The 13,287-nt window shown below is 31.1% G+C and overlaps 1 protein-coding gene across 1 annotated transcript in view; it reads right to left on the bottom strand.

The window, feature by feature from the left end:
* LOC133330047 (tyrosine-protein phosphatase Lar-like) overlaps window positions 1-13,287 on the bottom strand; it is a gene marked incomplete at its 3' end in the record, with an annotated part of 419,885 nt that overhangs the window by 44,312 nt on the left and 362,286 nt on the right. The window contains exon 11 of the mRNA XM_061538523.1: window positions 3,733-3,833. Coding sequence (XP_061394507.1) covers window positions 3,733-3,833 — 101 coding nt within the window. The remainder of the gene's footprint in view (window positions 1-3,732; window positions 3,834-13,287) is intronic.

Consider the following 13,287-nt stretch of genomic DNA (forward strand, 5'->3'; position numbering starts at 1 on the left):
AGGCGTATATTTTTTAAATAGTTTTTTCTAAGGCCTATATACGTCTGCGGGGGTCGTCAACATTAGGGGGTTTGGTTTTCTTTTTCTTTACATTTTCATAGTAGGTTGGGTTTTCCGATTGTGGGCAACTAACCCGACGACTCAACCCATTTTTTTATAGTTCATTTTATCCCAAATCCTATTAATTTCCTCAGCGAAATTAACACATTTACATATCCTCATAGCTAACACATAACACATACATTTCCTGTCACGATAATGACGATATGGAATATTGTCATTATAAATATATAGCCAGTCAGTATCTGATTGACCCATATGTTAATTTCAAATAACATGATTTTGCTTTCAATTGATATATCCACAAACACACACACACACACACATACACTCACTCACAAATACCCGTGTGTATCTCTTTATCATTGTCATGATTTTGTCATGCCCATATCTTTACATAGAATTAATTACAAATTCAAAGGAAATTGTTTGAACGGACGACCTTTTGGCATGAATATGTCACACAGCGACAACGATATTTTGGGCAGCAACAATCTTTAGGATAATCAAATTATCCTAACCGGGAGGCTTCGTCTATATTGCATGGCTGAATAATGATGGTAATGATAATTGTAATTATAAGATATACATATATGTGGGTAACACTACTACTAATAAAGTTACTATCATTGTGAGGCTTGTGAGAAAATGTGCGGAGTAGATAAATTAAGAGGGAAGATGAGGGGAGATTTAAGGCATAATTAAGGCATAATATTCAAGGCCTATTTTTAGGGGTAGATTTTTCAAAAAAATTTTTTCAAGGCATATCTTCAGGCGTGGATTTTCAAAATTATTTCTCCAAGGCATATATTCAGGTGTGGATTTTTAAAATTATTTTTCAAGGCATATTTTTAGGGGTAGATTTTTAGAATTATTTTTTCAATGCATATCTTTAGGCGTGGATTTTCAAAATTATTTTTTCAAGGCATATATTCAGGTGTGGATTGTTAGAATTAGTTTTTCAAGGCATATCTTTAGGCGTGGATTTTCAAAATTATTTTTGTCAAGGCATATATTCAGGTGTGGATTGTTGGAATTATTTTTTCAAGGCATATCTTTAGGCGTGGATTTTCAAAATTATTTTTTCAAGGCATATATTCAGGTGTAGATTGTTGGAATTATTTTTTCAAGGCATATTTTTAGGAGTAAATTTTTAGAATTATTTTTTCAAGGCATATTTTTAGGGGTAGATTTTTAGAATTATTTTTTCAAGGCATATATTCAGGTATGGATTGTTAGAATTATTTTTTCAAGGCATATCTTTAGGCGTGGTTAAAAGTCCACGCCTAAAGATATGCCTTGGAAAAATAATTTTAAAATGCGTGGATTGTTTCAATTTGAATTTTTTAAAAATAGTTTTCAGTGTATACCTAGAGGTATAAAATAAAATTTTAAATTAAATTAAAATTTATTTTCAAGGCCTACTTTTAGGCGTGGGCTTTTTAAAATAAATTTTCAAGACCTACTTTTAGGCGTGGACTTTTTAAAATTATTTTTCAAGGCCTAATTTTAGGCGTGGACTTTTTAAAATTAATTTTCAAGCCCTACTTTTAGGCGTGGACTTTTTAAAATTAATTTTCAAGGCCTACTTTTTGGCGTGGACTTTTTAAAATTAATGTTCATGCCCTACTTTCAGGCGTGGACTTTTTAATATTAATTTTCATGGCCTACTTTTAGGCGTGGACTTTTTAAAATTAATTTCGGGCCAAACAATACGCATGCATGTTTGGATAAAGATCGGTAAATATTTAGCGGGTCAAATGGACCCCGACTTTTGTGTGAAAAATTACAAAAATTATATTCTATGGCATATATATTTACTCCTGAAGGACATAGACCCTAGAAGTTGATAGTATATTCAAGAGGAGTGGTTGACCTTAAAATAGATACCACTTAAATATTTATAGGTGCTTACGTAATCAAATATTATTTAGTAACCAATTAACATTAGAGGGCAGAAATAAAGCGCTGATCGCTTTTAAAATTTCCATGAGGTTCCGGTTATGGTCAAGAACAACGCCTATAATTTTTGGTGATGATCACATACAAAAATTGGGATGAAGTGGACCGAAACTTATTTTTATTGTGTTTTTTCAAGTCGATATATAGGCTACAATTATAGGCATAATATTACGCTGGAGAATAAATCTGGCCAATTTTTTTAATTTGAAGGGCTTTTGTAATGATCTGTCACTATTTAGCGGGAAAATTGGATATTATAAAATTAAACATAATTTGAAATAGATGTCATGGCAAGAAGTAGGAGCTATTGACCTCTAATCGGTTAAGAGGGTGCAAATATCGCGAAATATTGCCCATTCTTGGAATAAAGCTCTGCAGAAAGTTAGAGTTCCATGGTCGGCCCCGTCCGACTATACTGCTCCGTTCACTGGTTAAAATTATTTGTTCAAGGCATATATTTAGGGGTGGATTTTCAAAGTTATTTCAAGGCATATCTTTAGGCGTTGACTTTTAACTACGCCTAAAGATATGCCTTGAAAAAATAATTTTAAAGAAATTTCAACAGACGTGGCTTGTTTAATTTTTAAAATTAATTTTGAAGGGCTATTTTAAATTTTTGTCCAATGCCTACTTTTAGGCGTGGCATTTTTTAAATTAATTTTAAGGCGTACTTTTAGGCACGGACTTTTTTAAATTAATTTCCAAGGGCTACTATTAGGCTTGGATTTTTTTTATAATTAATTTCCAAGGCCCACTTTTAGGCGAGGATTTTTTTATAATTAATTTTGAAGGCCTAATTTAAGGCGTTGATTTTTAAAAGTTATTTTAAAGGCATAATTTCTTAAAATTAATTTTTTGAAGGCCTACTTTTAGGCATTAATTTTTCAAGGCCTACTTTTAGGAGTTAATTTTTCAAGGTCTACTTTTAGGCGTAAATTTTTGAAATCTCTTTTTCAATGCATTCTTTTAGATCCAAATTTTTGAATTTAATTTTTCAAGGCCTACTTTTAGGCCTTACTTTTCATGGCCCACTTTTAGGCGCACATTTTTAAAATTAATTTTTCAAGGCCTACTTATAGACGGAAATTTTAAAATTAAATTTTTCAATGCCTTCTTTTAGGCGAGAAATTTTCAAAATTAATTTTGCAAGTGCATTCATTTAATTCTATAATCTATATTTTTAAAACGACCTTTGCCCTTGTTAGAATTAAACACATATAAACGATTTCCTATTTGAAAACCACAAAATAATCCACAAGTTCATAATATATTTAAATTGCTCTTTAACCTTTCCTCTCTCGATACTCCTTCCCTTAGCCACACATTATCATCATCATGGCAACCATTATCATATCTTTTAGCATTCCAATTCCAATTTGATTTGAAAATTTATTAATTACCATTTTATGACATTAGTTAATTATTATGAAATTTGACTATTTGTCTATTTCCAATTACTTTCATAGGCCATTCAAATGATTATGGGTTTTGTGCTTTGTTTGTAAATAAATCGTTTCAGAAACATAAATGACAAACTATGTCGGACGATAACTGCATGACCAATAATATGACAAATTAAATAGTAATTATTTTGAAAATGTTTGGAATTATTGAATATGTTGTGATGCGGGAGTGGAAATCTGAGGAAAAATTCTAGACACTAGGATGGTTCGAAAAAAGATATATAAATTTATTGACTCAAATACTTACGGTCACTTGTCCATTGGGGGTCTCTGGGGGTTCCCATGTTATGACCATTGTCGATGACGATAATGGTCGGACTTGTACATTACGTGGGGCACTTTCCATTTCTGTAAAATATGATAGAAAAGAAAAACACGAATTAGAATGAGTAATAACAAATATATTTGAAATAATTTTTTATAAGGCGTGGATTTTTTAAATATTTTTTTCTAGGCCTATATAAGGCATGGATTTTTTAAATATTTTTTTTCAAGGTCTATATAAGGCGTGGATTTTTAAATAATTTTTTTCAAGGCCTATATAAGGCGTGGATTTTTTAAATATTTTTTTTCAACGCCTATATAAGGCGTGGATTTTTTAAATAATTTTTTCTAAGGCCTATATAATGCGTGGATTTTTTAAATAATTTTTTCCAAGGCCTATATAAGGCGTGGATTTTTAAATAATTTTTTTCAAGGCCTATATAAGGCGTGGATTTTTTTAATAATTTTTTTTCAAGGCCTATATAAGGTGTGGATTTTTTAAATATTTTTTCTCAAGGCCTATATAAGGCGTGGATTTTTTAAATATTTTTTTCAAGGCCTATATAAGGCATGGATTTTTTAAATATTTTTTTTTCAAGGCCTATATAGGGCGTGGATTTTTTAAAAAATTTTTTCTAAGGCCTATATAAGGCGTGGATTTTTCAAATAATTTTTTTCCAAGGCCTATCCTTAGGCGTGGATTTTTTAAATATTTTTTTTCAAGACCTGTATAAGGCGTGGATTTTTTAAATAATTTTTTTCCAAGGCCTATCCTTAGGCGTGGATTTTTTAAATAATTTTTTTCAAGTACCATAAGAGACTTTACATTTTTCTCAAGCATACAGAATTACTTCTGAAACAATCCCGCCCCTTCCTCTTTTCTAAAAATGTTTTCAAAACTTTTGATTACTTAAAAGTGAATTGCCATAATTCGATTGGTTTTTTTTTTGTCAGCCTCGGATGTTGTCCTGGCCCAAGTTGTAGCTAATCAAATTTCACGTTCGAATGGAAAAATAAACTTCCCGATACCAAAAAAACGCATCTTCTTCATTATAATCGATAATTACTAAAGTTTTTGATTTCCTACTTGATATGTAGGATATTTTTTTTTTCAAAATTTCGCTACGTGGAGGGTTGGCTTCTGGAAATTTTTTTTCTTTTTTTGTACGTTCGCAAACAAGAAAAAGTGTTTGCAATTTAAAAAGTTTTTAATAATTGTTTTTTATTAAACATTTCATGTAAGTTACAACAGCGAGCGGGTAATCTGCCAGGAACAGAAAACGTCAACCACGTAGCAATTTTTTTTTTCTTTTTTTGTTTTTTTGCATAACAAAAGGAGGGTGATTAACGGAAGAGAATGAGATGGCAAGGGGGAGGGCGAAAAGTTAATAAACGATTATCCGCATAAAACTGACTGACAAAACACGCTTCTAACTCACAATGGGTGGTGCTATTGGGTCTCCGATGTATGTATATGTGTGTGAGTGGTGTTAAGCTTCAAGCTCAATGAGAATAAAATCTCAGAACTCAACAGAAAAAAACTGCACAGAATCAAGGCTCATTTTAAAACTTGCTCTTGATGCCGTTCGAAATGAAAAAAAAAATCCATACGAAGAAACGATGACGACGACGTCAACAGCATCAACTTCAATTAATTGCTAATTAAAATGAAGCAAAGGAATATTGGAAAAGAAGCTCCTAGCTCTAGCACGAAGGAAATTTATTTACCTTCAATAATAAATGTAAGCAATACCAGAAGCAGCAGCAACAACGACAACAGAACCACCAAAGGAAAATCAACATCTACCACAATTTCCTTTTAGATCCAAAAAGGAAATCAGTGGTTAAGAAAGAGTCGGGTCAGGGGAAAAAACCACAAAGCATGTGAATCGCCACCAGCCGCATTCACATCGACATCATCAAACAGATCGAACGAAGATGAAGATGATGGACAAGAAACATGAAAATATTGCCACAATCTGACACCGACCAGGGTATACACTTCGATGCCTTCTTGGTCAATTCACACACACACACAACAATGACATATTACAATTGACTTTGTGGTCATAATGGGGAGAAGGTATTATAAATTATTTTTCACATATATATATGTATATGTAAGGGTAAATCAAGTACATGCAGTCGATATCGAGGCTTTCAACGAAAATATGAATTTAAAATATCAAAAATTTAAAAGAGAAGGAACAATTTTTTTTTTCAAATAATTTTTTCTAAAGCCTACATAAGTCGTGGATTTTTTAAATAATTTTTTCCAACACCTATATAAGGCGTGGATTTTTTAAATAATTTTTTCTAAGGCCTATATAAGGCGTGGATTTTTTAAATAATTTTTTCTAAGGCCTAGATAAGGTGGGGATTTTTTAAATAACTTTTTCCAACACCTATATAAGGCGTGGATTTTTTAAATAATTTTTTCCAACACCTATATAAGGCGTGGATTTTTTAAATATTTTTTTTCAAGGCCTATATAAGGCGTGGATTTTTTAAATAATTTTTTCTAAGGCATATATAAGGCGTGGATTTTTTAAATAATTTTTTCTAAGGCATATATAAGGCGTGGATTTTTTAAATATTTTTTTTCAAGGCCTTTATAAGGAGTGGATTTTTTAAATAATTTTTTCTAAGGCCTATATAAGGCGAGGATTTTTTAAATAATTTTTTCTAAGGCATATATATGGCGTGGATTTTTTAAATAATTTTTTCTAAGGCATATATATGGCCTGGATTTTTTAAATAATTTTTTCTAAGGCATATATATGGCGTGGATTTTTTAAATAATTTTTTCTAGACGTGGATTTTTTTAATAATTTGTTCTAAGGCCTATATAAGGCGTGGATTTTTTAAATAATTTTTTCTACGGCCTATATAAGGCATGGATTTTTTAAATAATTTTTTCTAAGGCCCATATAAGGCGTGGATTTTGTAAATAATTTTTTTCAAGGCCTATATAAGGCGTGGATTTTTAAAATAATTTTTTCTAAGGCCTATATAAGGCGTGGATTTTTTAAATAATTTTTTCTAAGGCCTATATAAGGCGTGGATTTTTTAAATAATTTTTTCTAAGGCCTATATAAGGCGTGGATTTTTTAAATAATTTTTTCTAAGGCCTATATAAGGCGTGGATTTTTTTTAATAATTTTTTCTAAGGCCTATATAAGGCGTGGATTTTTAAAATAATTTTTTCTAAGGCCTATATAAGGCGTGGATTTTTTAAATAATTTTTTCTAAGGCATGTATATGGCGTGGATTTTTTAAATAATTTTTTCTAAGGCCTATATAAGGCGTGGATTTTTTAAATAATTTTTTCTAAGGCCTATATAAGGCGTGGATTTTTTAAATAATTTTTTCTAAGGCCTATATAAGGCGTGGATTTTTTAAATAATTTTTTCTAAGGCCTATATAAGGCGTGGATTTTTTAAATAATTTTTTCTAAGGCCTATATAAGGCGTGGATTTTTAAAATAATTTTTTCTAAGGCCTATATAAGGCGTGGATTTTTTAAATTTTTTCTAGGGTCAGTATGAAAAATTTTTCATTAATAGTACAATATTTTTCTTGACAATAATTTCCAATTATCGACATTGATGTTGTTGTTGGAAATTTCGAAAATTTCCACTTGCCGATATTTACCATCTACTTGAAATTATAAGTTCGAGTCTTGAGTACAATCTAAAGTAAACCATTGTTCTTATTTTATGGTTTCCGAATATTATCTGCTTCTAACACGATTCGTATGTGTGTGTGTGAATTTGTATTTTGGCGTGACAACCACCGACATACATACATATAAAACCAATCAGGCAGAAAATTCCCATTCATATCAGTGTTAGAAAGTGTATAAAATAAATTGACTTAAAGTTTTAATGAAGTCAAAAATACAAAAATTGTTATCCGGTAGATATTTACAAGAGATCCTCAACGAGGGGTGAAGTCAGAAGTTGGGGGAATTATTAAAGGGTCAAGGAAGTGTTTTTTGGGAATTAATTTGTTTAAAACAATATTAAACTAGATTTTGGGACCCTTTCCGTGGTGGCCTTTAGCAATTTTGAAAATTTCCACTTTCCCCAAAATTATTGGAAAATTCCTCTCCAAAATTTCCCTGTAAACTTTAATATGTACATACATACATGTTTGTTTGTTTAGCTCTTGGAAATTAGTAGAAGGAAAAAAAAACAAAAACATATTTACCATTACTTACTGCAACACACATCCGTACACACTTCGATACACACACACTCTAACAAATACTCAAGCTCACTCAATTACCAACACTTTTACCACCATTGAACAAGTGCACATGTATGCGCGTGTGTGTGTATGGCAATTCAATGGTTTTAACCAAGGACTTTAAAAGTTATCTCACTCTCAGGCTCCTCTCCTCTCCATATACACTATGTTATATGATCATGTGTGTGTCTGTGTATGTATAGGTGTTAGTATATGAACGACTTTGTTTGTCTAGCTTTCTCTGTGTATCGTCTGTATAACCGCATCCAATTGATTTGATTTCCTGTTCTAAACAAGCATTTAGTATTGATATCTTTGAATGTATGTATGTGTGTGTGTGTAAGTGTGTGCTGTGGATGTATGTAGTTGGATTGCAATTTCGAGTTTTAGTTTAGTGCATTCACAATTTACACTAACATTGTGTGGAGGTTCCAGATGTACATGAGCGGGGTACATCTGCACAAATGTACAATTAATGTTAGTCAATTAAATTTATGACACTTTAAAAACTTCAAATAGGAACTTAGGTATGGTATTTAGAAAAACAAAAATCTCTAGCAGTATTTGGAATAAAAAAAAAAATATTTAAAGAATCCCCTCCTATATAAGGAGAAGCCCTATATAGGCCTTAGAAAAAATTCTTTAAAAAAACCACGCCTTATATAGGCCTTAGAAAAAATTCTTTAAAAAAACCACGCCTTATATAGGCCTTAGAAAAAATTCTTTAAAAAAACCACGCCTTATATAGGCCTTAGAAAAAATTCTTTAAAAAAACCAAGCCTTATATAGGCCTTAGAAAAAATTCTTTAAAAAAACCACGCCTTATATAGGCCTTAGAAAAAATTCTTTAAAAAAAACCAAGCCTTATATAGGCCTTAGAAAAAATTCTTTAAAAAAACCACGCCTTATATAGGCCTTAGAAAAAATTCTTTAAAAAAACCACGCCTTATATAGGCCTTAGAAAAAATTCTTTAAAAAAACCACGCCTTATATAGGCCTTAGAAAAAATTCTTTAAAAAAACCACGCCTAATGTCCTTGTAGGGTTCAGAAAAAATTCTTTAAAAAAACCACGCCTAATGTCCTTGTAGGGTTCAGAAAAAATTCTTTAAAAAAACCACGCCTTATATAGGCCTTAGAAAAAATTCTTTAAAAAAACCACGCCTTATATAGGCCTTAGAAAAAATTATTTAAAAAATCCATGCCTTATATAGGGCTTAGACTTTTTTTTGAAAAATCCACCTTTTTATATAGGTCTTAGAAAAAATGATGTAAAAAAAATCCGGCCTGAAGAAAAATATATATTTTTCCTCTCTTCTCTTTAGTGAAGCTTCGAATCTTGTCAAAATTAATATTCCAATCACTGAGAAATGTACACAAAGAAAATTATAGTTTAACACTTTGAAATAGATGCATGCAAGCATTTCATGTTGCCAAGTCTGTGTCATCATCCTCCACATTCTCAATACCATCCTCTGATGAGCTTCACTCCGACTAGTGTTGGCCAGATTGGCTTCGACCACCACCAGCAACAACAACAAATATTTATCACATCTATCTACAATGTACAAATAACGAGTTGGACATGTTTTGCATTCTATCCAATAATACAGGGACGTACGCAGGGGGGCGGACCGGCTCCCATATATATATATATATATATATATATATTTTCGTCCGATTTAATGTAAATGGTGTATATATCTTTCGATTTGCACGAAATTTGGTATGGCGTACAAAATTAAGACTAAAATGATGTGTGCTAAGTTTCGTGAAAATCGGTTCAGATTTAGATATAGCTCCCATATATAGTTTCTACCGATTGTAGGTAAATGCTGTACCAAAGTCCCTATATATATATATTTCGATTTGCATGAATTTTGGCATAGCGTACTGAATTGAGACTAGAATGATGTGTGCTAATTTTCGTGAAAATCGGTTCAGATTTAGATATAGCTCCCATTTATATTTTCGCCCGATTTTAGGTAAATGGTGTACCAAAGTCCCTATATATCTTTCGATTTACACGAAATTTGGCATAGCGTAATGAATTAGGTCTACACTCATGTGTGCTAAGTTTCGTGAAAATCGGATCAGATTTAGATATAGCTCCCATATATAGTTTCGCCCGATTTTAGGTAAATGGTGCATCAACGCCCCTGAAAATCGTTCGATTTGCACGAATTTTGGCATAGCGTATTGAATTAAGTCTCGAATGATGTGTGCTAAGTTTCATGAAAATCGGTTCAGATTTTGATATAGCTTCCATATATAGTTTCGCCCGATTTTAGGTAGATGGTGCACAAAAGTTTCTGCAAATGTTTTGATTATTACGAATTTTGGCATAGCGTACTCTATGCTGCCGTACGCTATGCTGCCATCGCAGACAGTTCACTGCAATATTCTTGCCAATATAACTAATTGTATAATTTACGTATATAAGTGTGTGTGTGTGCTCAAGTATTCCTACTCATACATATTCCTCCTCCTCTCTCTCTCCCCACGCCTCAAAAATAAACACTTTTTAAATTGCAATTATTTGGTATTTATTTTATGCAAATATAATTCCACTACAGACATATTGCATACACACATACATACATATATATATTTTTGATGGCAACTTCATATACGAAGGCACAGGTGTATATCTGTGTGTGTGTGTCTGGAAACGTAAAGACCATTAGACATTTTATGAATTAATTTTTTTTTTGGAAAAACTTTTCCATTAGCACTATTTACACATTAAAACAAATCATTTAGACAGAATGAATTGAATGAATGTGAATGTTCATGTGCATATATAAATAAATATACATAAAGATATGTGTGTGAGTGTTTGTGTTTTTGTATATAATTGCAGGGATTTGTTAGAGATATTCACAGGAATACTAATTTATATACGTACATTTCTTTGTGTATTAACAAGAGGTAATAATAATCTTGTTAAAAACCAAAAATTTCCCATTCAGCAATTTTTTTCCTTAGAAAGAAACAATTCAGATAACATTTTCTCAAGAAAAACTTAATTGTGGGAGGATTTTTATATAAATTAATTATATTCCGCAAAATGTTTGTACAAAAAACGCCAATTCAGCAATGATTTTGTGTATAAAAATCCATTCTGCTTGATTTTTCTATGGAATTTCTCAATTCAGCAAGGTTTTTATGGAGAATAACTAGATTCACTCAGATTTGTCTATATAAATTTCACTCCAGTGTGGAAAAAATTTCATTCAGCAAGCATTTTTTAGCGTAAACTTCAATTCAGCTGGGATTTCTTTGGTAAACCGTAATTCAGCAAGGTTTTTACATTGAAAAACCTCTATTTAGCTACCGGTTTCCATTATAAAACACTATTCAGCAAGGTTTTTCTTACTAAAACTGTAATTAAGTAAGGTTTCGGAAGAGAAAACACCAATTCAGCAATGATTTAAATTCGTCAAAATCAATTACGCAAGATTTTTCTGTTGAATACCTTCGTTCAGGAAGAATTTTATTTGGAAAAACTATGTTTTTTTAATTCAGCTAGGATCTCTTTGGCAAACCTAATTCAGCAAGGTTTTTACATTGAAAAAACTCTATTCAGCTACCGGTTTCCATTATAAAACACTATTCAGCAAGGTTTTTCTTACTAAAAATGTAATTAAGTAAGGTTTCGGAACAGAAAACACCAATTCAGCATGCGAAAACTCAATTCAGCAATGATTTAAATTCGTCAAAATCAATTATGCAAGGTTTTTGTGTCGAATACCTTCGTTCAGGAAGAATTTTATTTGGAAAAACTATGTTTTTCCAATGAAAAATTTAATTCAGCAGCATATTTGTATTGAAAATTTCAATGTAACTAGGTTTTTATATAGAAAAAATGCAATTTAGCAAGGTTTTTATATAAAAATACTCGATTCAGCCCTATTTTTCTACATTAATTTCACTTCAGCAACATTTTAGTGTGGAAAAAATTCCACTTAGCAAGCATTTTCCATAACAAAGTTCAATTCAGCTGGAATTTCTTTGGTAAACATCAATTCAGCTAGGGTTTTCTATTAAAAACTCTATTCAGCAAGGTTTATCTTACCAAAACCTTAATTTAGAAAGATTTCTGTACAGAAAACACCAATTCAGCATGGGAAAACTCAATTCAGCAATGGTTTAGTTTCCTAAAAAGTAATTCCGCAAGGGTATTCTTAAGAATAACTCAATTCAGCAAGGTCTTTATGTAGAAAAACTATGGTTTTTTAACGAAAAATTCATTTCAGCAAGATACTTTAATAAAAAATTTCAATTCAGTTAGGTTTTTATATAGAAAAATTCAATTGAGCAATGATTTTATATGTAAAAACTCGATTCAGCCAGATTTTTCTATATAAATTTCACTTCATTTAACATTTACTGATCTAAAGTCCAATTCAGCTGAGGTTTTATATAGTGAACATTAATTCGGCAGGGTTTTCTACTAAAAAACTCTATTCAGCTAAGTTTTTCCATTGAACAACACTATTCAGCTAAGTTTTTTTCTTTGAAGAACGCTATTCAGTTACGTTTTTCTATTGCAAAACTATATTCAGCTAAGTTTTTTACACATTTACTGACCTAAAGTTCAATTCAGCTGAGGTTTTATATAGTGAACAATAATTCAGCAAGGGTCTCTACTTAAAAACTCTATTCAGCTAAGTTTTTCCATTGAACAACGCTATTCAGCTAAGTTTTTTTCATTGAAGAACGCTATTCAGTTACGTTTTTCTATTGTAAACGTATATTCAGCTAAGTTTTTTTACACATTCTGCTGATGTTTTATATAGTGAACATTAATTCAGCAGGGTTTTCTATTGCAAAACTATATTCAGCTAAGTTTTTTTACACATTTACTGACCTAAAGTTCAATTCAGCTGAGGTTTTATATAGTGAACAATAATTCAGCAAGGGCTTCTACTTAAAAAACTCTATTCAGCTAAGTTTTTCCATTGAACAACACTGTTCAGCAAAGTTTTTTTCATTGAAGAACGCTATTCAGATACGTTTTTCTATTGCAAAACTTCATTCAGCTAAGTTTTTCCACTGAATACCCCTATTTAGCTAGGGTTTTCCATAGAAAAATTGTGTTCAGCAAGGTTTTTCTATTGAGAAACACTATTCAGCTTGGTTTTTGCATTGAAGTTTTCTATTCAGCTTGTTTTTTCATTGAAAAACTGAATTCAGCAGGGTTTTTCTATTAGAAAACTTCATTCAGCTTGGTGTTTTTATTGAAAAACTGTATTCAGCAAAATTTGTCTATTAGAAAACTCAATTC

Source organism: Musca vetustissima, unplaced genomic scaffold, assembly GCF_032173495.1.
Source record: "Musca vetustissima isolate MV318-11 ecotype Yass unplaced genomic scaffold, APGP_CSIRO_Mvet_v1 utg1054, whole genome shotgun sequence".
NCBI lineage: Eukaryota > Metazoa > Arthropoda > Insecta > Diptera > Muscidae > Musca > Musca vetustissima.